General features: G+C 54.5%; 1 protein-coding gene across 10 annotated transcripts in view; it reads right to left on the bottom strand.

The window, feature by feature from the left end:
• Positions 1–1,038: 1,038 nt before the first annotated feature.
• The window catches only part of RAP1GAP2 (RAP1 GTPase activating protein 2), an 80,441-nt gene continuing 56,384 nt past the window's right edge, over positions 1,039–25,095 (bottom strand). For 6 of the 10 annotated variants that reach the window (XM_040578790.1, XM_040578829.1, XM_040578811.1 and 3 more), the window contains 22 exons: positions 23,380–23,415; positions 22,237–22,281; positions 21,716–21,748; positions 21,168–21,377; positions 20,526–20,629; positions 19,894–19,972; positions 19,195–19,248; positions 17,954–18,037; positions 16,564–16,664; positions 15,742–15,871; positions 15,367–15,522; positions 14,678–14,749; positions 14,171–14,257; positions 13,760–13,894; positions 9,704–9,841; positions 9,208–9,326; positions 8,774–8,887; positions 8,135–8,252; positions 7,620–7,746; positions 6,276–6,355; positions 6,038–6,073; positions 1,039–5,084 (listed from right to left, as the gene is read on the bottom strand). In XM_040578790.1, coding sequence (XP_040434724.1) covers positions 6,065–6,073; positions 6,276–6,355; positions 7,620–7,746; positions 8,135–8,252; positions 8,774–8,887; positions 9,208–9,326; positions 9,704–9,841; positions 13,760–13,894; positions 14,171–14,257; positions 14,678–14,749; positions 15,367–15,522; positions 15,742–15,871; positions 16,564–16,664; positions 17,954–18,037; positions 19,195–19,248; positions 19,894–19,972; positions 20,526–20,629; positions 21,168–21,377; positions 21,716–21,748; positions 22,237–22,281; positions 23,380–23,415 — 2,031 coding nt within the window. In that variant the 3' untranslated portion in view covers positions 1,039–5,084; positions 6,038–6,064. The remainder of the gene's footprint in view (positions 5,085–6,037; positions 6,074–6,275; positions 6,356–7,619; positions 7,747–8,134; positions 8,253–8,773; positions 8,888–9,207; positions 9,327–9,703; positions 9,842–13,759; positions 13,895–14,170; positions 14,258–14,677; positions 14,750–15,366; positions 15,523–15,741; positions 15,872–16,563; positions 16,665–17,953; positions 18,038–19,194; positions 19,249–19,893; positions 19,973–20,525; positions 20,630–21,167; positions 21,378–21,715; positions 21,749–22,236; positions 22,282–23,379; positions 23,416–25,095) is intronic. The other 4 variants (XM_040578794.1, XM_040578814.1, XM_040578799.1 and 1 more) reach the window with 2 other exon arrangements.

Here is a 25,095-nt window from a genome sequence, read left to right as displayed (position 1 = left end):
GTATCCCTGGCTGACATGGAAAATGGTGAAGGTTGTGTAGTGTCAGGGCAGGCTCGATGAGGCAAAGTATCTCCTCGAGAGGAGAAGTATCTCCAGCACATTACCAAAACCCCCACAACTTATTGCCTACCAAATTCCAGTAACGATCAGTAAGCAGGACTGATGCCCTGCCTGTTGCCAGCCCTCTGTAAAGCAGGCTGCAACGGTCCTGCTGGAGCATCCCCATGGTGTCGAGCTGGGGCTGCCACTGGGCCTGCAGCATCAGGCGCCCAAGCTGGGCTGCTGCACTACACAAGGTGAACAAAATGTTCCTCGTGGTGGAATTTTTTTCCTGGCAAAGGCAAGTATTTTATTCTCAGAAGTACAAATTTATGGGTTCATTCCCCTCGTCAGAAAACATTAAAAAAATAACACTAATAGCTTTGCACTTCGTTCAGCCTGAGCCATGGGGAAAATGTAGCAGACACGCAGCCTCCAAACAGTAACAGCTTTTCATAGTGTCCTGGGAAATTAGTGGGATTTGAAGGGAGCCCAAGGAGCCAGAGAGAGAAAATCCAATCTCATAGTTATCTCATGGAGGACATCCAAAGGCAGCCAAGATGCCGGAGACTGATGACCCAAGGTAAGCTGAGCTGGTTTAGACAAACTGAATTGCTGCCTGTTTATTTTCTTTACCACACGCGGGCTGGCTGCTGACAGGGACCGGTTTATGTTGAGCTTTATGGGCGCTAATTCCAGTTCAAAGAGAACAGTTCACTTCATTAAAATCACTATGCATTTGTAAAAGAGGCAGGTGGGTCCTCCCCTGCTGGTCTGGTCCTGGCGTGAGGCGCATCAGCAGAGACGTCCCCACTCACACCTTCTTGCACCCTGACGCTGCTCTGGTTCTGCTTGTGACCTTATGTGAGCTCACCTGGGACTCGCACCATTAACGGCTCAGCCCCAGCCTGTGCCGCCACATGGCTTTTAGAGGGATGTTCCCACAGAGCTCATCTAAAGCTGTCACCTTCTGGACATACACAACGTAGTACACATATGGACACAAAATATGTTATTTATTGTGAATTTTGCAAAGACACATTTAAGCAACAAAATATACATTTGTGAACCTTTAGTTTTATACATAACAAATACATCTGCTACCATAGCAATAAATTAAATGTACATTATTTACAACAGACATAGGCCACCAGGAACTACAAAGCACCGCCTCTCTACATAAAAAATAAACTTTGTCAGATACATTTCTTCAAGATTTATTTTCACTCTATAAACTCTCTTCACATTCTAATGATATAAATTCAGCGTTTCCCTTTGCAGAATATACACAGTGCTACATTCATTAAAACATAACGAAAGCATGCTCTAGGACTGGGGGATGACAGACTCTTTGCCAGCTCTAGTGGAACAGAAGTTGGAACATCAGCAAAGCAATGTGAGTGCAAGGTGCGATCTGCAGAGGTGCTGAGCTCTGACCAGCCACTGGTTTTAAGAGCAGCTATCAGCGCTGAGCACCTCCCACAGCCAAGCCAAAGGCAGCCAAGAAACTTCAGCCCTGGTTTACAAGCCCATTCATGCCAGCAACATATCCTGGCCCCTTCACCTGCCATTCCTAAAGACCCTCAAAACTCTGGAAAGAAACCGAATTTGTGCTTAGGATCCCCCCTTTGCGCTCAGAAAAAAAGCACTTTCATGTTGTGCTTAAGTGTTAATCCTGTGCTTGACTCTGTGGGACTTCAAGAGGATGCGAGTAAATGCCAAGTACTTTCCTGAACACAAGCCCAGCCGGGGCAGCAGCTCCCTGCCAGCTCTCGCAGCTGCAAACCAGCAGCCAGGGCTAATACAGGAGATGCGGGCATCGGGGAGCAGGGCACCCTCCCGCTCTGCTGTGGGGATTGGGAGCCTGCAGCGCCGGCACTGGGGAGGTGGACCTGGGCCTGACCAGCCTCTGCCCCCCGCCATGCTCAGAACTGGCCCAAGCCCAGTGGCAGCCAGGGCACAGTGGGAGCAAGCAGGGCACTGAAACCCTGGTGAGCAGAGCAGTGACCCCTGCCACAGAAGAGACCTCCCCATGCAGCCAGGGGCTCCCCCGTCCTCCCCCAGCCGCCTTTCTGAGCCCCTTCTGCTCCGCATGCAAAGTCGCTTCCAAGTCTGGTTGAAGTTACGTGCATGGAAACAGTGGGGATCAGAAAGGAAAGTGCACTGGCCAATATTTTTAGTGTCAGTTAAGGATTCTTTATTTTTATATATATATATATAGTTATAGTTATATATATATAAAAAATCCCTTGTCTATACATACATATGTGCATGTGTGTGTGTCACAAGCACAAAACATTTTGCAATATATATAGAGAAGAACACCTTCACCCACTGCTTGAAGTGCAAACGCCTCCAAGGTTTAACACAATGGCAGGTCAGTCCCCAGCACCGCCACGGGACGATGCAGGGGTTGAAAGGAGCACGGCACATGTGCACAGCAGCAAGGCGGTGCAGGCAGGCAGAAACCACGCTACCACCTGGCCAGGGCAGGAGCTTTAAAAGCCCCGTTGCTATTATGGATGTTGCAGTAGATTTTTACAACCGGTTGTGTAGAGTCCTGTTGAAAATGTCCCAGATCACACAGAAGCCGGTGGCAAACCTTGTGCCAGACCTCGGCTCCCAGCCCCACTGCTGTTCCAGCATGCTGGCATGGGGAAAGACAAATCCAGCACACTGCATCTCTCTTCCTGAAGCTTCACACTGTTCTGCCTGCCTGTTAATCCCATTTGAATCATTCTATAAATCAATCTAAGTCAAAAAGGAAAGTCACAGTTTCAAGTAAAAAAACAAAACAAACAACAAACCAAACCGAAAAATCAAAAACCCAGCTGACAGCAGCCATTGCATCTTCTGCTGAAAGATCTCACGGAGATCAACACCCATGCGAATGATGACGTCTACAGAATCAAGCAACTTCTCAGGGGAAAAAAGCAAAACCAAGAACAGACCCTCAAAGCAAGTCATTGCACCAGTCAGTATTTCACTGCGCAGCATAAGATAAACCAGACCAAAAGCTTCTAAGAGGAAGAACTGGGGGTGGGTTTGAAAGTGCTACTGAAGCGTCATCAGATAGAAGTGCTGAACAGCGAGGTGTGTGGAACCTGAGACATCTAGAGCTAGCTACGGACAGGGCTAAGCACACTGTGCTTTCCCTCTTTCAAAGAAAACCTCAAGATTTAAACTCTATTGAAATGCAACTCGCTGAAAGCAGGAGGGAGTGTCCCCACTGGTGGTTACTGGTATTTCCTAGTCCTACACAGCGCACTTGCTGCTTCTGAAACTGTTCTCCGCCTTTAACCTGGCTCCTCTCCCATCAGGGCCACAGCCTTTTCTTTACAAATGGATAAATCACATGCACAAGTGGGAGCACCTATGTGCACCGAATAGTACGGCTGTCAGACAGCGGACACAAAGCCTCAGTCAGCAGAGCCGGTTCGGCTTGGCTTGGCTTTGCTCTGGTCCAGGGGGAGGTGGTGGGGAGGAGGGGAGGCCATGGTTTGCTTCTACAAGACTTGCCCCCAGAGAGAGAGGTGCCTCCTCCAGGGAGCAGCCGCGGCGGCTGCCTGGGGCTGCTTCTGGGTGTGCAAACCTGCATGCACCTCCTCACACTGCCCACCGGGTACGTTTGTGCCCCTCGGAGCTCCAGCTGTGTGAAGTTAACTTTGGCACTCAAAGTTCTGTTTCCATTAGGAATCATCAGGAATTCTTGAGATGAAGAACCTTATTTCGTGGGGGGTTTTGCAAAGGTCACACACTGTGCTAATGGGGAGGGAGCAGCTCTGCAGCATCGCAGTGCATCTTTCAAAGAGCCGGTAAGGGAAATCTATGAGCAATGTGAAATTCATGGACAGACTTCAATAAACTTTGGACAAAGTCCCGTAAAAGAGCAAAAGGGTTTCTTGGCATGTTGAGAGAGGTATTTTTTGGAAAAGGGTGTTATGGGGAAGTCACCTTGCAGAATTCATAATCATCGTCTTTCAAAATAAACAAAAGCCTGTTCAAAAGCTGCAGGATGGATTCTGCAAGGGGCGGAGCAGCCTGATGCCATCCAAATCCTGGAGTTTTATGCATTTGCTTGCCTGGTGATCCAAGCCGTAGAGTAAAGCAGAGCCTACCGGGTCAATTCACTCTGAGTACCAGTTCTGGTATTTAGATACACTACAGCTTTAGCTTTGGTTAATCTTTTCCAGGCCTGCACTCAGAGTTTCAGGCAGGGAAAAAGCAGGGAGGCTCTTGAAACCACGTCCCAAGTTGCCAAGAGAGGATGGGTTGCCCTTGGTGACCAGCTCCGCTGCCCCGGGACCAGTTTGCACACTCTCCTCTTGTGCCAGAAACTGAGTAAGTACAGAGTAAGAGGCTGCATCTGCCCTAAAAGTTTTTGGGTAGCAAGCTGGAGCAGGGGGGGGGAGCAGGGGGGTGAGCTGCTGCAGCCCGCGTCACACTGGGAAGAGCCAAGGGGGCAAAGTCCACCCTGTTGTCTCCAGAGGAGAGTGACAGCAAATGATGGGGCAGGGGAACTGCCCCTCATCCAAGCAAATGTGATTTTGCCCGGACCATCTACCCTTGGAAAAAAAAAAATATAAACCCCCGTTTCACCACTGATAACTGCAAATAAAGCACAGAGGGACCTGAACTGCACAGGGGTCCGTTCTGCTTCCCCCCTGCCCGAGAGGAGTCGGGACAGGGATGGACGATGCCCGCCCAGTACCCACCAGCCACAGCCCACGTGGGTGTCCATGTGGTGACGCTGCCCAGCACCAGGGAGGGGACGGGGGGCCCCAGCCACACGTGTGTGCTGTGCGGCCAGAGACACGTCTCCTCCCGTGGTGTGGGGTCGGGGGCACAGGGCGCTTGCAGGCAAGGGGGTCAGCCGGTGGGAAGGTGGCTGGGTCCCTGTCGGGGCAGAGATGGTGACAAGGTGGGAGCTCCTTCCCGGCACAGAGGTGCAGCCAGGGGATGAGGGCATCTCTCTGCCCGTGGCCAGGACCTGTGTTTTCCCACAGGATGTTGAAGAGTTTTCCCTTTGTTGAAACAAAAATTCTCTGCAAAGAAGAAAAGGATAAAAGTGTCAGAGCCTGTGGAATGGGAGCGTTCTCAGTCCTGCAGCGATGGCTGTGAAGTACGCGTCCCAAGGAGGGAGTGAAGCCGTGGCAGTGCCCATCCCCAGGACACCAAGCCACTGCCGCTTCCAGGCCAGGAGAGCAGGGAACTCAGTGGTGGGTGGCAAATCAGGGCTTTCTGAGACCCATGCTTTCAGAAATGGAAATTCCTCTCATTTCAAGTTGTATGGGCTCTTCTGCTCAGCTGGGAACTTGCTCAGATGAAAACCCACATTTCATCACATTGAAGGACTCCAGGAACTGGAGCCTGTGAGAAGAACAGTAAATAAATTCCCTGTGGCTTGCAAATGCCTCCTGCCTGAAAGCACCCACTGGTGCTGGTGGTCCCGCATGTGCTGGTCAGACAGTCCCCCAGCCACTGAGAGCCCTGGCTATCCACACTGCACTCCCTTCACCCCTGCTCACAGCATCCACCTCGTAAACTGGCCATTTCCACCTGGATTTTGGAAGGTGGAATTTCCCACTCCACTTTCCCACCCGCAGTGCAGAGCAAAGCACAGCAAACTTCATCCTGCCTGTGGAGATGGGCACAAGCCTTTCATAGCGGGTAACTGGGGAAAAACAAAACCTGCTGGGCTGTGGCCCATCGTCCTCCGGAGCAGGCGGCAGAAGCGCTGTGAGAGCACCTAAATGTACCGCAGAAAGGAACACGTAAAGCTACACAGCGGCACGGACGGGCACAGACCTGTCAGTCACTAACCTCACTGCTTATTTTTTTTTATCTCACTGCTGCCCTCATCCATTTAGGATGGTTTAAGATATATTATTGGTCACATATTTAATAACAAACAGTGCAGCTAGCCAAGGTGAGCTATGCACACCTGGCCACAGACGAGGCAAGTCACTCTGCACAACATTGTGGTACAAACACTCACCTTTTACAAGTTCATCACTTCTTCCTGCTAGTGGCTCTAGATGAAAAGAACAGAATACGAGTTGGGGTGCAAACGAAGGGGCAAGAAGTCATGAAATCCCTTCCCCTCCCTCCCTGACTGCCCCTCATGGGCTCTGCAGCCCTGCAAAGCCCGGACCCCCAGTACCACGTGCCCGCAGCTGGGCAGGGCAGGATGCGGCCACGCAGCGTCTCACTTGGCGAGAGCCACCGGCACTTACCGTGCTGGAGCTGCCGTGGCTGAGCTTGTCAAAGCGAAACTTCAGGTTTGACCTTGGAGAGTTTCTGTTCTTTATATCTGCTGGAGGGAAGGGAAAAGCAAAGAAGAAAAGTAATATTCTGTGAAGAAAAGTATTTGCTGAAGCTGTAGTGCTGTCTGCCGCTCGACCAGCCTGACAGCTCGGCACCGCAATAGACTGTCATGAGTGCTACCAATATTTAGTCTGTCTTGGCTGAATGTTTGGGAAAATCTGTACATTAAATGTTTTTGATGGAACAAATTGAGGCTTAATTACATTTCACAGTCTTTCTACTGGAAATGCTACTGAAAGGGCTACAAGAAATGACTGTTCTGTATAATGTATGGGTGGATTTCCACGTTCTTGGCAGGAAATACACAAAATAAACACTTTAAACATTAAAAGGAGCTGATTTAACAGTTTAGAAAATCACTAATGAAATAAGGAGGAACACAGGGTGCTGGGATACAAAAAGCCAGCCAGACTGCACTCTGCAGCCCACCTTTCTTCTCGCGCTGTTCCCAGTTAAAGAGCTGCTGGGGTTGATTTGTGCCTCCCTGGCTATTTCTCAAACAGCTCCCAAGTTCATAACGTGCGTTTTCATTTGGATCGCGGTGCCTCCCGGCAGGCACTCTGCTGCATGAGGGAACCAAAGCCGCGGGGATCTGCGGGCGAGGGGTGAGTGCTGCAGACATCCCCCAGCACCGTCACCAGTGCCATCACCATGGGATGCACCAGCAAAGGGCCATTTCTGCCAATTTCACCCTGTTGAATTGCACCTCATTTTGCAAAGTATCTGATTGAAACGCATGGAGTCGCTGAGTGAGTTAGCAGTAGGGGTAATGGAGCCAAGACCAAGGGAAGCTGCCTGTTTATTAAATAATTTGTGAGTCATGGCTCAGACCTTGGAGACAGCAAGTTTCCACAACTACTGTACATGCCTGCCAGGGGAGAAGGGAGAAAACACAGCAGAAGCCACCTCTGCACTCTAATTTAGAAGGGAAACAAATTCCCCATGGCAATACAGAAACAAAGCACATGGGGCTGTCTCTCCAGAACAGCCCCATCAGGATCAGGGTTTTGGGATGAGCAAGGGCTTGCCCTGCATCCCATGGGATGCCCATCCTGCCAGGGTGAGCGAGGCCACTGCTTTGTCCCATCACCTTTGGCAGCCACCTGCAGCCCAGGTGAGGCTGAAGAGAGGGCTTCTCTGCCCCAGAGCTGGAGATCCCATCCCAACCTGCTGCTGCGGGAAGCTGGGGGCTTCCAGGAGCAAAGGGAGAGGCTGGTGCCTCCCCCCAGCCCTTCCGTGCCCCTGTGACCCACCTGTGGGGCTCCTGCTCATGATCACGGGGGTGGCCGCAGCCCCCATGCTTGGGCTCTCGCTGCCAGGCGAAGCGCTGTAGACAAACACGTCCTGCTTGAACGGCGATGCTGTAGATGGCTGGCTTCCCTGCACGGGCAGAGACCGGGATATGGCTTTCCCTCGTGCAGCCAGCTTTTCTCCCCACGCCCCCCTGATGCCCCGCTGCATCCCTGCTCATCGCCGCCCTGCTGCCTGTCTGTGCTGGAGCAACCTCCTGGCCCGGCGTGCAGAGCACTGCCCAGTCCACGACAAGGCTCACAGGGCTGTCCCACCAGGCACCCTACCCTCCTCCTCCCCGCACCCGGGGACAGGATTAAGCCCCCCGATGTCAGCAAGGAAGAGGCACCTGGGGGGGCAGGGGGCACCTCCCCCTGACAGAGACCACCCACGGTCTGGAGGCAGCAGGGAGCCGAGGGGAGCGCAGAGCCGCGGGGTCCCGAGCCCAAGCGTGCCACAAGGCGGGTTCGGTGCCTACCACGCTGTCGTACTCCTCCAGGGTCTCGCTCTCCCCCGCCGTGCTGCTGAAGCTGCTGGTGCTCGAGGAGGAACGGGAGATGTTCGACCTCCCATTCTCTTTCAGCTTGATAAAGGGCCTAGGAAGAGAGGCGAGACAAAACGAAGGGCACGTGGTTGTCACTCAGAAAACTGCGTCCCTTGGTGTCCCTCAGGCTACAATGGTGGGGCAGACCCTCCTGCACAGCCCCGGGGCACAGCGGCTGCCGCAGGGATGAACCTCATGGGGTGCTTCTGTAACTAACCATTCCCAAAAGCATGGGATGAAGTAGCTGGTGGGTGCCGCCAGCAGGAGCCCCGGGTCAGGCTGACACCCCACTGGCAGGGAGGCACGGCCACCATGGGCCTCCCAGCTCCCATGCCACCAGGGTTTGGGCAACTTCTGTCACACACTGCTTTTGCTCTTCTTTTTAAAGATGCCTATTTTCAGACCATAAAGGAGCTCTGCTCATGAATCACCAGAATCCTCCTTTTTTTTTTTTTTCCCTTCCCTTAATATCAAGCTTATTTATAGTAAAACCTGGAGATAGTTTTGGTTGACAAAGTCCTTGATGGTCTGCTGAGCTCTGGTCAGAGAAAGATGGGGCCCGTCCTGGCTCACCTGTCTTTGCTGGGGCATATTTCAGGGGAGCTGGGGTTGGACGAAGTTTCCGATTTCATCTCTTGGGAAGAATGTCCCAAATCTGGTGTCTTCTGGGCTCCGGAAATACTGTCGCTGAGGGCACGAAGAGACAGGTTGCACGAGTTATACAAGAGACTTAAAAAGGATGGTCAAATTATACTCCCTACCACCAAACGCTAAACTCTAAGAGTAACAGATGCTCTCTGGATACCACCACTTTGATCTAAAACAGAGGGAAGGGATCCAAAGCACAATTCCTCGAACACAGCACAAGCAGCTCTCATTGTTGGCTTGTGCAGAAAGGGAAGGCTGTGCCCCGGGCAAGGTTTCCAGCACCCACCAACAGCTTCTCTAATATTCAATGTGTTAACAGGGGGTTTTAGCTTTAGCAACCAGGACGCTGTCAAACTCACCACCTTGTCCTGCTCTCCGCCTGGCTCTCGGACCCCGTGTGCAGGCGAGGGAACAGCCCTGAACGGCGCTTGATGGGGCTCCTGGACTGGTTCTTGGCAGCAGCTGCTGTTATGGGGGGCTGAAAGCACAGAACAGTCCATGCTGGAGAGCAAAGCTCCTTCCTAGCAGCTCAGAAGGCTGAACATCCTATGAGAAATTGTGCTGCCCGCAACTCTCAGTCTGCACATCTAGAAAACATGTAATGCTACAATTGCTTTTATATCTCCTTTGTACTTTGGGGCTGAAAACCCCTGGAAGCAAATCTTCAGTTCCTCCACAAAACAAGCCAAATTTGAACAAAGCCCTCATAAAATCACGGTCTGCTCAAGCCTTCTCACCCTTACATTCACTGCCTGTGCAGGGGACTGGCAGGCTATGCCAGCGCAGCGCAGTGCCCTGCCAGGCAGGGGAGAAAGGGATGCACAGAGGGACAGCAGGACACGCAGCCGTGCTCACCGAGAAGGTGGTCTTGGTCACCTCGCCACTGTTGTGTGCGATGCCCCCACTGAGGCTGCCTGGGATGCCGCTGCCATGGTGCTTCTTCTGGCTGCCCACCATCGTCTCCATGGAGTGGCTGCGCACCCGGATAGCTCTCTGTGGCCAGAGGGGAGATGGGACAGCAGGTCATCACCGCCCTGCGAGGAACTGACCCCAAAACACATCCCCAGCCCCAGGTCTTCCCCAGGCAGATTGGAGAGCAACCTGCCTGACCCTCCCCGCGAGAGCCGGCACACAGCAACAACAGCCCGACAGGTAAGAGGAGCAGCCATTGCCCCACAGCCTGGGGATGAGCCATCCCTCAGGGAGCCCCGCAGCCACAACAAGATCAGATTTTTCCCCCTTTGCCTCTGTGACGCCGGGTGCGAGGGCCAAGGACTGCAACTATGGGACCAGGAGCAGCAGCCACGAGCCCTGGAGTCCTGCCTTCTGGGCAGCCCCTGGCCGACCTCCCAAACCCCTCAGCAGGAATGGGACCACAGCCAAGTTGTGAGCTGGTGTTTGGATGCTCACACCCCTCGCAATTCTTCCTGGACGTGGAGAAGACAGGTCCTGCATGGAGCCTCCTGCCCTGCCGGCTGCCTGTACCTCTCCTGTACACTGACAGACCTCTACAACCTGCCACAAAACACCTCCAGCGTTTGAGGCCTCACAGCTATGCAAAAGTACTTCTGTTCTTCAGCATGCTTATGCTTGAAAAATGTTTGGCCTGAATCTCTGCTGCTGCTGGATTGGCGCACCCATCTGTAAGAGACCCAGAGATGAGCTGCACAGCATCATCTCATGGCACCCACAGACTCTCCCTGCTCCCTTGTGTTTTCATTTCTCCCAACCAAGCAGCCCTCTGCCTTCACTCTTCACATCAGCCATGATCTCCCGGGCTCTGGACATGTTTTCCCCTGGACTGCCCTTGCCTGAGCTGTATCACCGAGCCTTGGAACAGCTTCCAGCCAAGAGCCCACCCGGCACCGCTTCTCCCGCTGCATCCCCGCTGCTGGATGCAGCTAACCAACGACCACAGCTGCTGCTGTGCCACACTCCTGTGAGCCAACCCCTCGGCCAAAGTGCCCCTGGTATCCCCCCTACCCAGGCTGAGGGCTGTGCTTCCTCCACAGCCTTGGGCACCTCGCTCACACCGCAGAGCACAGCCTCTTCCCAGCCACCCTGAAACATCCCTGTCCGCTTTGGCACAGGCTGGCTTTGATGGGAGTGAGATGCCCAGCGCAAAGCTTTGTGCCCATGTTCCCACTGGCTGCCCTGGAGTGCTGAAGCCCCACCGGAGCTCCATGTGCCAAGGGATGCCCACAGCCAGGCGTGCCTTGCCAGGCACAGAGAAGAGGCACCGAGTCCAACCCAGCTCTGTGGCAGAGCCCGGAGCCATGCTGTGCTGGGCCTGGGACTCGCAGCCGCTGCAGAGCTCTCCACATCCCTTGGGAAAGGGCCGACGGCCAGGCTCTGCGAACACCAGCCACACAAGCAGGGGAAGAGGACTGCTGTAACCTGTTTTGACTCAGTTGCAAGCAGAGCTGTGCATACCAGAGGCAGAGACCTGCAGATCCAAACACTCGTCTGGGTGCTTAAACAGGACCTGAGCTATTTTTTTAAAGTCTTCTCTCAGTTGTTGTCCCAGGCACATACAAATACAACCATGAGATCTTTTGAAAGTCTGGCACGTGCTATGAAAAGCAGCAGTGAAATGCACAAGTTAAAAAAGAACAATCTATACCCGTATTTTAATTACTGCAGTCGCCATAGAAACGAGCCCAAACTGGACTGCGATGCCAGTGTGCCAATTACAGGGAAGTTTCTCTCCACAGCTATTCCCTCTGAACTGCTCCTGCGCTACCCACCACGCCGTGCCTAGCTCTCCTCCAGCCCCCTGAATCCCATCTCAAGGGAAAGAGACTTTGGAGGAAACAAGCCACCAAGGGCCAGATTTCTGGAGGTGCCCGGCACTGTATCCACGGCGCGGAGGCACCGCTTTGCTGCTGGCACCAGGGGTTACCGAGCTGCAGGCAGACCTGCACCAGGCTGAGCCTGTGCCAACAGCCCTGCGCGGTCCGCCCCTGCACATCCAGTAACAAACACCAAGCAAGGGTCCGTCAGACCTGATTTATTAGGGTCAGCAATCCATACAAAACCCGGCACTGTTTGCAAATAGAAGCAACCGGTGGCTTGCTCTCTGCCAGCAGCTCCGGCGGGTGCTCGTGCCCTGCAGGCAGGGATCTTTCTGCCTGGGCTGCCGAGGCTGCGGAGCTCCGCAGGGCACCCCAACACCCCGTGCCAGGGGGGCTGGCCAGCGGCTCCCCTCCCCGCAGCAGGGAGGCGAAGGCACCGCTCTCTCTTGCTCAGAGCCCGGCAGAAAGGAACTCCACGTTTCTCTGAGCGGCCGGGGATGAAGGGTCCGTGGGCTGGGTCACGGGTGTGAGGCACCGGGCAAAAGGAAACTCTGGGCATCAGGTCTCACCCCCTCCCAGCCCTCTTATTTACCGTCTCTCCTCTCCCCCATTCACTCTGACAGCGTGCGGTGGAGGACATAAGCTAGCAGGCAGCCCAGCAGCGCAGTCCCGAGGCAGCCGGGCAAACGCAGCCCAGCCCGGACGGCGGAACTCACCGCCTGCCCCGGCACACCCTGCAACGCCAAGAGAGCAAAGTCCACTTTCTCGTACACAAAAAGCATGCAAAAAAAAATATATTATTTAACATCATGGTCTCAGACCCTGAAGTGAACACTGTGATGTAGGACTGCACAGCACCTCAATTTCTGCATGTCTTGTACCTAAACAAAACACACCTGAGCCCCCACCTCTGGCCACAGCGGGGATCAGGGAGCCGCTCACCCCTCTCTGCAGCCTTGGGCGCAGGATGAGGTGACTCATCCTCCCGTGACAATCTGTCTGTGCTATAGAGGAAACTGCCTGTAAGGTAACTGCAGCAGCTGTTTCCATGCAGCCACAGCCAGGGCAGCTCCCCCTGCCCAGGACGGGGACGGTCACCCCATACCAGCATCCCTCCCTGCTGTACGTGCAGCTAAAGCTGCCTCTGCCCGCAGAGACGACATGCCAGGGGCAGCATGGGGAGCAGCATGGGGGGAGCTGCACGGGCCAAAGCACAGCCGCAGGCACCATCATGCAGGGATGTGGTGCCCTGGCTTCGGGGCTCTGCTGATCACCCACCCACGGGTGCAGCCTGGGTTTTCACCTACCAGCCCTTCCCAGCTGCCTCCCCATTGCTGTCGCAGCCTCACCAGAGATGTCTGGCACTGGCTCATCCCACAAGAATCAGGCACTGCCCCCCTCTCCGATCCAAGGGATGTCACCTGCTGCCCAGCTCGTCACTGTCCCTACTTTGATCAGTTGCTCAGTTTCCTCCACATCATTCTACCTCTTTTTCTTCTCCTACAACCCAGTCTCCCTTCTCTACCCTCACACTCACCCAATCCCCCTGGCACACCCAGCACTGTTTCCCCTCTCCACACTCGGCACCTTTCACTGTGCTGAAAACAGGAGACATGATGACGACCACCACCTCCCACGCACGTGCAGTGGCAGCTGGCCCTGGCGTCTCTGCCAGGACAGGCAGCGTGCCACGGCGACCCCGAGCCACAGCGGGTCAGCCAGCAGCCCAGGGCCACGAGCAGGACTTGCCCTGCAGCTGCACAGCCCAACTGCAGGCACAGCCCGTGTCAGGGTGCTGGCCCTGGACCAAGACGCCTCCCGAGACAAGGTGATGCCACAGCATGCCGGCGTGCTCCGCAGGTGCCCAGGGGCTCTGGAGAGGTCAGCACTCACCAATGCAACCATGTCAGCCTGTGCCTGCTCCCACTGGGACCACTTGGGTGTTTGCTGGCTGAGCAGGCAGTGATGGCAGTGAGCTCCCACCTCCTCCCACCACCCTGCTCTCAGGGGACCCTTCTTGTCCCCCAGCACCGCTCATCCACACCTTCCACTACAGTGTGCTTTGCCAGCCCTGGGTGCATTTTAACTCTGCTGTTGGCAAGGGACATGGCTTTACCTTGAAAGACTCCAGAAAGCCCCCATGACCCCCATTCTCCAGCTTGTCCTCCTCAGGCCCCAGCCCCAGCATGGTCTGCGTGTGCCCGTGGAGCTCATCGTGAAGGTTGTCCAACAAGGCAGCCCGTGTCCGGTCCTGGGGGGAGGAGAACGGGCTCAGCTGGGGGCCTTGAGGGAGGGGCAGCGGCACTGACCCATGGGACCCTCTCGAGGGGGGATAAGCCACTGTCCCATGGGTCAGTACCGCTGCCCCCACCCCACGCGGCCCCACAGCCCCTGTGTGAGCCGAGACACGTGCATGCTCTGGTCACTTGCCCCAGCAAGCACAGACACAGCCCCACCAGGGTAACGTGGCTTTGAGAAGGACTGGGGAGAGCCCCCCGGCACCCACCACAGCACTGGGCAGCGTTACCTCCAGCTTCGCAAACTTGTCGGACTTGCAGCAGGCATTCTCCGCATTGATGAGCTTGGTCAGCAGGAACTCCCGGAACTCAGGGCTCTGAGGGGGAGAGAGCCAAGTTGGAAAACACCCACCGTCGTAAGACTTTCTGCACCTCTGGTACCTGAGCTGTGCCCAAAACCAAGCTCACAGCACCCTGCAGCCCCCTCCAGATGTGGGAGCACTGGTGGCAAACCCCAGATGGGCTTGGGTGCCCTGCTGCACTGGCTGTCACCCCAGCACTGACGCGGGTGCCCCGGCAGCAGAGCTGCAGCTGCTGCCTTGCACAGGTTACACTATGCCATGGTACACAGCCTTCTGCCCTACCAGAAACCCCACGGGCACCACTAGAAAGCAAAATAAATGCATGTAAATTCCAGAAGTCATTTTTTTTCCTAAGCAGGTGTGCTTGGAAACACCTCGGACATGCATATCCGGGTTTTTTATAGCTTGGAACATGCTTTCCATCCCAGCTCTTACCTTCTGGAATACTGGTGGGCTTGGCAGGGGTGGGCCAAAAGAGGGGACGTCTTCCCGGGCCGTGACCGATACCTGTGGAGCCAAGAGACATGTTGTTCCCATGGGTGCAGCAGGGCAGCCCCCGGTGCAGAGGTGTCCATCTCCTGGAGATGGTCTCCCCAGCCCAGCTCCGGAGAGCCAAGGGACATCCCAGAGCCCTCGCCCTGCCAGAGGGACCACTCCTCCCCAGCCTTCATGAGTCATCACTCCTGCTTTCCTGAGAGGCTTAACCGTTTCCATATTTACTTCCCACTAATTCTGTTTTCATTTCTGGCTCTGGATCTCTTACTGGAGAACAGAGGTAACAGGGTTTATGCTACCTACACTCCAGTGATGGTTAGATGGGTATGAGCTGTTCTAAGGCTCATTCAAATACTGAGCAGCATAAAAAATCTTTAGCAAATGAGGATGCTATTATACATGCACATAGTTTATACCTGTATGTATGTATACACCCACATTATATAACAATGCATACATAAATGTACATGTGTGTGTCTGTATATCTGTTTAAATTACACATACACGTGCCAGTGAGGTATAACGCTGGTTGTATCACTGAGCACACAGGTGGGCAGGGCAGCCGCCTCCAGACCTCAGCCTGAGATGTCAAAACAAAAACCAGCACCTGCAAGTTGAGATTCCCTCACCTTGTACGCCGTGTTATCTGCCTCGGGGTTTTCCACCTGCACGACAATGTAGGCATGCAAGAAGTTGGAGGCGATCATGTCTGGGACAAACGGCGTGTTCTCTTCTTGGAAGATAATTGCCACAATGTCATTGCCAATGTGCCTCTTTCTCTGGAGCTAAGCAGAAAGGGAAAACATTTGGTTGGTAGAGCCAGGCGGTCCCACTCCCTCGGCAGCAAACACCGGCTCCAGGCGCACAGGCTGCCGCACACCGGGGAGCCTGCGTGGCTGCTGCCTGTGCCGCCCGCCAGCCACGGATGCCGCGGCGCTGGGCATCCCGGCGCAACCAGTGCAGCCTGGCTCGGATGCTTCTGTGCAAGGAAGCTCATCTCTTACTTGTTGCGTGTCTCCTTCGGTAAAAGGCAGCTTTGTAGAGACGTGAAACATTATCTCCCTGTCCCTGAACACCGTGTACACAGACTCTGCTCCTGTCTGTCCGTGGCTGACATCCAGACCTCCTCGAAAACTGGAGGTGAAGAGAAAGGCGGGGAGAAATGAAGAAATATTAATTGAAAGCTTAGCAGAGACTGCCAGTGGCTGTCAGGGAACAGGGTGATAGAACAAACCAGCTCATTTATCTTTATCTAGTAGCGAGAAAATGGGAAAGAACAAACTGTGTGTCATCTATTGCAACCAAGCATCACCGTCACCAGTCTGAAATGCAGGGTGCATGGTGGAGTGGTGCCGGTCGGCCGGGGCTGACTGCAGCTGTGGGCACCAGCCATGGGAGCAGCGGTGCCGAGAACTGCCATGGAGGCTGCCCGCACCTGCCTGCCCACAGCACTCACCGGCAGTGGGGGGTCTCTGCCCACACCGTAGCCGCTACAGTGACCACCCTGCAGGCACGCCACGGCTGAGCCCGCAGCACCAGACAGGACCGCTTCCATACGAAGTATTTTTAATCTATGGCTGGATATAGCCAGATTTTCTCACAACCTCAAAAGTGCAAGAAAGGAACTTTTTCTCTCTTGGCAGCTCCAATTTTTTTTCAGAAAACTCTCCCAGCTTTGAAAAACAAGCCAAAGCTATATTTGCTCCTGCTCTGTACATCCCGCTCATGAGTGAGATGACTTCTGTTCTCGTATGGTAGATATTTTTACATATAACATGGTCTCTTGTTACATGTATTTGTAAAATCAGTCTTTTTATTTAACTTACCCTTTGAAGTCCTGGAGCATTATGGTGTCTCCCAGAAAACCTAAGAAGTTCTTGAAGGCAGCGCTCTCTTCATTGTTGCCAAACAACTCCTCCTCTTGGGTCTACAAAACACAGGGTGCACCTTTTGAAAGCCCCAGCCCCAGCAGCCCACCTGCCCGGGCTGCGTGGCACCCGCTGACACCAGCTCCCAGGGAAGGAGGAGGGTCTGGCCATGGCTCTGCCACTGTGGCACTGGTCTGACGGAACTGCAGAGGCCCCTGCACTGCCTGAGCCGAGCGTGACCAAAGCCACCATCGCCAGCAGCCACCACATGCCAGGACAGCCTTGCACCCTGGGGAGGGACCTCCCGGGGCTGCTCCTCTGTTGAGCTGCGAGCGGTACGGACACAACTCATGTGAAAGGTCCCTTTGGAATGTGCCTTCTGCACATCATCCTGCTCTGAGCATCTTCTTAAAATCAAACCTTGCTATCAGCAAGCATGCCGCAGCAACAGAGAAAGGAACCCATCCTGCCCCAGCTCGGACAGTGATTTCTGCTCAGGCCACCTCTCCCTGCCCGCCCATCTCCTGCCACCTCCTGCGCCAGCCACAGGCTCCCGGGGGACGCGACCAGCGCTTCACCCCAGGATGCCACACACAGCCACAGGCTGCTCCCCACCTCTGCTCTCGCCAGCTGGCACCACCGTGCTCGCCACCAGCACTGGCCATGGGCCAGTCACAGCCCGCTCAGCCACCAAGACACCCAGAAGTAAAGCTGCTAAAAGCGACTTCTGACCAGCAGCAAGGACCTTAGGATAATGTCCAGGAAAACCCAAAACACAAATGAATCCTCCACTGGAAAATCCAAGTCTTAATAATCCCTTGAATGCTATATTTCAAAACAATGAGACCCTAATTATGGTCTTGCATGAGTTACTCAATCCAAAATAAAATGCAATATGTAAAGATAATTAGAGTGCCTGCCAGAATAATCTTTGGTGGGTTATAAGACAGCTGCCTCTGCGCTCCCCATCCGGAGTCCCTCTGCTAATGACAGCAGTTTTACCAAATGCATGTCTTCATAGCCCACAGTCCTCCAAGACAAAAGTAACTGCTTTACCGTCTAAACATGTATCTGATTAAAATACCATGTCTGCTAAAATCCATTTTCACATCCACTTTTCCCTACAGCAGCTTGTGGGTTGATTACCATACTGAACTTTTCAAGTCACATCATTTTTTAATGAGTTGGGGAAACATCCAAGCACTAGGAAATGCATTATTAGTGAGGACACCCTGTAACACGTGTTGCACGTGACACAATTAACTGCAGGGCTGAATCTGCACTTGTGAAACGCAGATCTCTGGCAAGCAGGGATGTGCTCCACGAGAATGGCACAGGGATTGCTCACCTGCCTGAACTTCTGATAGATCACACCGAACTTGAACGTGTTGTTGACCTCATGCTCATCATAAGACACTATCATCTGCGACGCCTGCAGTAAAACAGAACACAAATTATTTCACTTTGTAGTTCAAGATACAATGTCCAGAAGAGCAAACCCTGGCAGGCAGAAGCCAAATTTCCACATAATCAGGCCAAAAGTTTTTAACAGTGCCCTTGGTTTTGGCCATCAGCATCCTCGCAGCCACCGCTGCCGACAGTCTGCCTGGATGCCCGTGGGCTTCAGGTGGGCGTGAGCTGTGGCCCCAGTGCCCAGGCATGGCAGGGGGTGCGGGGAGCCCTGACATCTTGCAGGTTTTCTGGGGGAAGTTTGGGGGAAGTTGGGTGCAAATAACCGCAGTTCCTGCAGCACACCAGCTCTGCGGTCCCAGCCCTGCTCCTGGGTACTGAGTCAGGACGTTCGTCTCTCCCGTGTGGGCATCGGTTGTTCTCAAATATCCAGATAAGGTGTGAGAACAACACCCATAATGACAACAGAGGTATGAAATCAGCTTGACCTCGGCTACATCAAAGGGTGGTGAAACTGCATTGCAACTTCATGCTGTGCCTGCCACAGGAAGGTCTTCCACATAAAAGGTACTTGAAAATGATGGATTTGCTTTGTAACTTCCTGGGAGCAGGTCTCTCTGGCAGCACAAGAGTGCACATGAGGAGAAGTGATCCCAGAGCAGGCAACAAGTCAGTCTGGGTATGTCACCGGTGGGGACTGTCACCCGGATAAACCAATCCATCCCCCTCAGTGACCCACCCGCCTCTGCAGCTCTTCCTGCAGGGTTCCTCAAGCACAGGCTCAACCCATCCCACCAGGTTTCAAGCAAACTTTGAGGCATCAAACAAGATCCAGGTTGGTTTTATACCCCACAGATGGTCGCCTTTCCCTCCTTCCCCAGGATCCGAGGGCAGATTAATACCAAAGTACCATCAGTCCTTGGTGGCCAGTTGACAGAACAGACAATGGCAAGCAGATGGCCGTGAGGCAGCCCGCTGCCCAGAGGCACGCACGGCACGCCACCGCCACACTGCTCACACCCCCCGCAGCTGTGCACAAAGGCACAGAGCTAGAAAGATGCAGTACAAATATCCATGCTCTGTATCAAGGTAGCCGGTGGATCTTGGAGAAAAGGGGAGAACCAAACTTATCTGACCTTCTCTGCCAAATACATCACCGATTGGGATAAGCTACCTCACCTTGGGGTATAGAACCGGGTTAAACTTCAGCCCGGAGGCATCATCGCAGAAGGCCTGTGGGCAAGGGGAAAGAGCAGTCAGTCCAGGACCTCAGACGCATGGAGCAGACACCCCTGTCCTGCTGAAACTCCATGGCAAGGCTGGGAATGTCTTACAAAGGAGCCCAATCCAGCCTCTGACTGCAGGAGCTGCCCTTTTCACATCCTCTCATTGGGATGCCCTGTGGCCTGCCTGGTACCTGACTGAGGATGCAGCAAGACAAGTCCCAGGTTTCTCCATGGGTCAAAGGTGCTGCTGCTTCCTCACCCCTTCCCCCAGGTATCAACCAGTGACCTGCCCATCAGTGGGAAACCAACAGCAGGGCCAGCACATACCACCACCCACTAAGTGCTCCTGGACCCAAGAGCCCAGGCACTGCTGCCCAACGCTGCCCAATGCCACCCAACGCCGCCCAATGCCGCCCAACACTGCCCAATGCCACCCAGTGCTGCCCAATGCCACCCAACGCCGCCCAACGCTGCCCAAGGCCACCCAACGCCGCCCAATGCCACCCAGTGCTGCCCAATGCCACCCAACGCCGCCCAACGCTGCCCAATGCCACCCAACGCTGCCCAATGCCGCCCAACGCCGCCCAATGCCGCCCAACACACAGCAGCACAGGCTTTGCTGTGGGTATCCCAGCCCAGCCTGGCATTTTACCTTTGCAATCTGGGGGATACTAGGGAGCTTGCTAAATCCTGCCAGGGGGATCCTTTCATGCAACGTCTTCACTTTGGACCTAGGAAAGAAACAAAACCAAGCAGGTGTCAGGGAGTGTCTAAGGCAAAGAGACGCCAGCTGCAGCCCCGCGTTCACCAGCCTGTGGTGGGCACGCAGCGGTGCTCTGCCAGCTGTTAGGAAACTATGTTCTGCTGAATTTGCTGGGCCTGCTTAGCAAGCAAAGGCTCGATTTGTCTTTTCATCTCTGCAGCTCTTAAAATATTCATAGTTTGGATGGAAATGACACAATGGTTCAGATGTGCCGGGTCTTGTCAGCTTACAGAGGGATGGCGATAGATGTGACTGGTATTATCCCGTGTCACAGAGAGGTTTACACTCAGTTTCAGCAGGTTTAGCAACAGATCAAAGTCTCGTATTTATTATCAGGGGTGAGACAGTCCCAGTACAGAAAAAGTAAAAGGATAATGCCGCTGCTTCCCATCCCACCCTGAGCCCCTCCACGTGCGACAGCCAGTGTGCTGCCAGCCCAAGTTTAGCATTTACTGTAGAAACAAAACAAGGGAATCCCAGAAGAAAATATTTTATTACACAAAGCTTCTTTTTTTCCATACCTGAGTATAATCCTTAAATATTCAGTGCCATCTGCCTCCTCACACTTAATAGAAAGGATCAGATTTCCAAGGCTGCTGGCTGTACAATAAAAATTTAAATGATCCTAAAAATAGAAAACAGCATGTTAGTGGCAGGGGAAGCAGCTTGCCAATGGCAAGGACACTGCCCTGCACCCTGGTTGGCAGCAAAAGACTCACTTGCATCCTGACACCCCCCCATCCCTGCACACTCGCACCCCCTCCTTGCTGGGACCAGGGCTTTAATCCCTCTGCCCGTGGACTTTAGCACTCTGCTCTCAGCTTTGTTCAGAGGGAGAAAGAAGATTACAAGGCTGTGAGCAAGAGGACAGGCAGGTGGCTGCTGCAGCGGGTCCCCCGAAACCAGCCGAGCCCTGGCCCCCCGATGGGGCAGGCTCAGAGCCCACATGCCCACCCAGTGTCCGGGGGGGCCCTGCTGGCTGGGGGGGCTGGGGCAAAGGCTGTGTGTGTGCTCATCACTACTGGTCCCCTCCTCTCCTTGCAAAGAGGGAAGTTGCAAAATTTGCCCATTTTGCTCACAATTTTAGAATTTCTTTTTTTTTCTTGGAGGGGGTGTGTGCAATTTTCAGCTGACTGATTGCCCCCTGCAGCGGGGCCACCCACCTTCCCCAGAAAATGCTTCCTGTAGGCTCTGGCCTCTCCTTTGCACTCTAGCTTGTAGCCATAGGTGCTGGGGCTGAGGTTCTCCTCTTCCTCCTCGCAGATGCTGCTGTCGGATGACGTGGGGGTGCCAAGGTTTTCCGGGTCTTCGATCCAGTATCCCCCGAACTGGGGCAGGATGATCAGTGGGTAGGGGCTGCCCTTCTCTAGGATCTGCAGAGACACATGCTTCTGAGGGGTTGAGCAGGACCGGGGTGCAGATGTGGGGTGCATGGGCTTATCACCCCATGTTCTGCCCCCTCTCCACCCCCTCCCACAGCAGCCCCCAGCCCCAGCACTGTGGAGGGTAAATCCAGCCCCTCTAAACCTCTTCTCTCTCTCCTAGAAGAGAGCATGCGCTTCTAAGGAAAAGCAGCAGCCACAAAGGTGGGGAGGGGGAACACGCTTCGTGCAGCTCCTCTCAGAAGCAGGATCTCCACCAGTGTCCCCGTTATCGGCAGTTCTGAAAAGGCATTGGCTGGAAGGTGTTCAGGGTGGTCCATGGCACCCACCTCATCGATGCTGGGGTACGGGATGTAGTCTTCCTGGAAAAAGGAATCAAACCACCACATATGACCATCTGCTCCCCACCAGCCGTCCCTTAAGACCACAGCCTTGCACATCCAGCCAGCTGCACTGGTCCCTCCTGTCCCCACGCCCTGCGTCGAGCACGAGGCAGTAGCAGGGAGCGATGGGGCCACCGCACTGCCCAGGGATCCCTCCCCGCTCGGGGGTCTGCCAGAAAGCGCCAAAGCAGGGTAAGACCTTTTCCAAAGGGGTCTCCATTACCAGTGCAGAGCCCAAGGGTTTTACACATCTCTCCGCTAAAATACACAGGTTTGGACATAAAGCTGGATTAGGGATTTACAGGCACCACCCTCTCATCTTTGCAATTTAATCAGTGCCTTGGTTTTAGATAACATTTAAATCCTTTTCAGTCCTTTGAGTGACTGTATTTGACAATACACATTAAAGCTCTGAGATAAGGAGAGACACTTGAAGAGATCCATACAAGAAACAAAATTCAACCAACCTTGTGTTTTTGGCTTCCAGTCCTCTGTTCTTCAAGTTTTGGTGCCTGTTTGGAACAAAACAAATACATCAAACAATCAAGGTGTTTTCAGCAACACAGACAAAACCATAAAGGTATTTTGCTACACGGAAGTCACTCTGACACTACTGGCATGAAAGGAGGGGGTTTCTTCCTGGGATGAGCCAGGCAGAGCTGCCGGCATGCCAGGACAGACCCTGTTGGAACACAGTGAAAATGGGCAATGCAGATGTAGTTGGACAAGACCTGGGTAACAGCAACGCCACACTGAAAATACCCAACTGTCTATCACATCCCAGGTGCTGGCACAGCACCAAACGCAAAACGCCCCATACCCCAGTCCAGCTCCATCTTAATTTTTCTGGGCTGGGTTCCTAAAGGGAATCCCTGCACTGCCTTCCTGCAGAGTGGGGCCAACAGCCCCAACACGGCAACAGCCCTGATTGTCTCAGTGTCTGTCCCAGGCAGGAGCGCAGGGACTGAAAACCCCGCGGGCACTTACCCGTGCTGTGCCAGGGGAGCACCGGGCTGGGGGAGCACTGGAGGCAAGCACCGCCTGCCTTCACCCCTCCCGCAGGGACAAGGCACATGGCAGGGGACACCCTGGTCCCCTGACCCTCCTCCTGGGGCAGATCCTGATGTGTTTTACTGTGGGACAAGAGGATGCCTCGCCCTGACCCAGCTGTGCTCTGTACCAGAGCCTGCTGCTTGGAAAGACAGGCAGCAGCGTCCCAACTTCACCAGGGAGCAACGGGACCAGGTCTCAGAGTATGTGCCCCTGCCTGGTGACGACACATGCTAAAACCTAAAACATCTTCTGCAAAGCTGCTTGGGATGATGCGGAATAACCTCGGAGGGAGGTGCTGCTGACACCACTGCTCTTGCCCCGGCACACCAGGGCATTTCTGCACAGCTCTTCTGCACAGTTTGAGCCGGGAAGCGCCTGCCGTGCCCTGTGCAGCAGGGTTCCCACAGCTCTGGGGACTTCAGCAGCAATTCAAACCGCATTATGATCATGCAAGGCCTCCCAGCACGTTAATGTAGGAGGCGTGTGCAATCCCTGGCCTCACAGCCTCTGCCGCGTGGGGAATGTCCCGCATTGCTGGCATGCACGCTGCTGCTCACCTGCATTTTTTCCAGCATTTCAAAGAATTCTGCAGACTGAAAAAGAAAAGAAGGAAACCTCCTGTTCAATTAAAGCAGACACGAGGCAAGCCAGCCCAAGCCATATCAAGGCAGGGCCACCGGACCCCCCACCCTGTACCAGGCACTCTGGCCCTCAACAGGAACAGGAGGAAGAGATGCTATCCATAACTGATGGCGTGTGCCTAGGAGACACCCCATCCAGCCCTGCTGCCTGGCCGGGACAGAGCCCCACAGCCACCCTGGGCTCCCAGGGCTCGTGGCCATCCCACAGCAAGTGCCGCAGCCGCAGGCAGTGCACAGAGCAGAGAGCAGCAGCAGCTCCTCACCACCCTAACTCCTCCTTGCTCTGCGTGCCATTCCCAAACAAGCCTGAGAAGACAGGCTGAGTGATGCTGCGGGGCTTGTCCTGCTCCCCACTCACAAGGGGAGGTGAGCATCATTGTGCCACGCTCGTGATGTGCTGCTCAGTTCTGCGCAGCAGGTGCTGGATCTCTGGGATCAGGCAGGGACAAAACCCAGACAGCTGCCAAGTGCTGTGGGGCACTCGGTGGGGCTGTAGGCGCAGGGTTTGCGGAGGACGTGGGGCAGAGCCGGTCCTGCCACAGGCTGGAAGGATGGGGTGCCTGTGCCCTGGCCCCCGCGATCCTCCCATTGCTTTGCAGGGTGCCCGGCAGGAGGGGTCTGTGCATGCAAACCAGCAGCAAAAAACTTTTGTTTAGAAATGAAACAGGCCCACACTGATCAATCCAAAAAAGCAAACAAATACACTTGCAAATGAGACACCTACAACAGCCCTCTCCACATCCCTTACCTTGCAAGGGGCAAGCCCTGGGTTCTGCCTTTCACCAGCTGTGCAAATGCCTGTAATGCTGCTGGTGGTGGTGCTGGGCTGCCCCGTGCAGGGTTAATGGCCTACTTGCCAAATGAACTGAAGAGATTAATGAGCCCCGGGCTCCGATTAAAAACCCCGTGTAGCTCCTCTAGAAAGCAGACCGACCCCGCAGCCAGGGAGCTTGCCCTGCTCCCCCAGCATGCAGATGCCCGGCTCCAGGGCTGCTGCCTCCCTCCCCAGCAGTGCTGGTGCCACAGAGCTTTGCAGCCCCATGAGCATCCCAAGCCGCTGCAGCGCAGGCAGAGCACGTGGCTCCTGCACCTTTGGCAACGCTTAGCACAGGGACAAGAGCCAAACCCAGACCGGGAAGAGCCCATCGCTGCCTCTCTAGAAGAGGTGATAAAGCAATGCCTGCCCTGCTCAGCCGCACTTTCCCCTGGGCAAGGGGTGACCTCAAGAAACCCTGCTCCTGCCCTGATCTACCTGCGCTGCCCAAAGGGGCCCCAGTCCTGGCAGCAGCCAGCAAGCCGCTGAGGTGCTCCAGGGCTCAGCAGGCACCAGCTGCCTTTCCCACTTGCTCCTGCTGTGATGTTCAGATGCAGCAGACACAGGTTTGACCCGTGCAACTGGCACAGGCATGGCCCCGGCAGACTGCACAGCTGTGGAGGAATTGGTGCTCCACAGGCAAGCACTGGCCCCACAGCTCACCGGGCAGCTGTGGCGTCACCCCTTCAGCACAACAACACTGAACCTCAGCTGGGCGATCCTGATCCCTTGTCCGGCTTTTCCTGCTCTCAAGTACATGCAAACAAATTATCTAGTCAAACTACGGTTTTAAATATTGAGGCACTCCCAGTAAACAA

The sequence above is a fragment of the Falco naumanni genome, chromosome 1 (assembly GCF_017639655.2).
Source record: "Falco naumanni isolate bFalNau1 chromosome 1, bFalNau1.pat, whole genome shotgun sequence".
Lineage (NCBI taxonomy): Eukaryota > Metazoa > Chordata > Aves > Falconiformes > Falconidae > Falco > Falco naumanni.
Note: the sequence above shows the minus strand (reverse complement) of the source record. Positions and strands in the feature narration are given on the sequence as shown.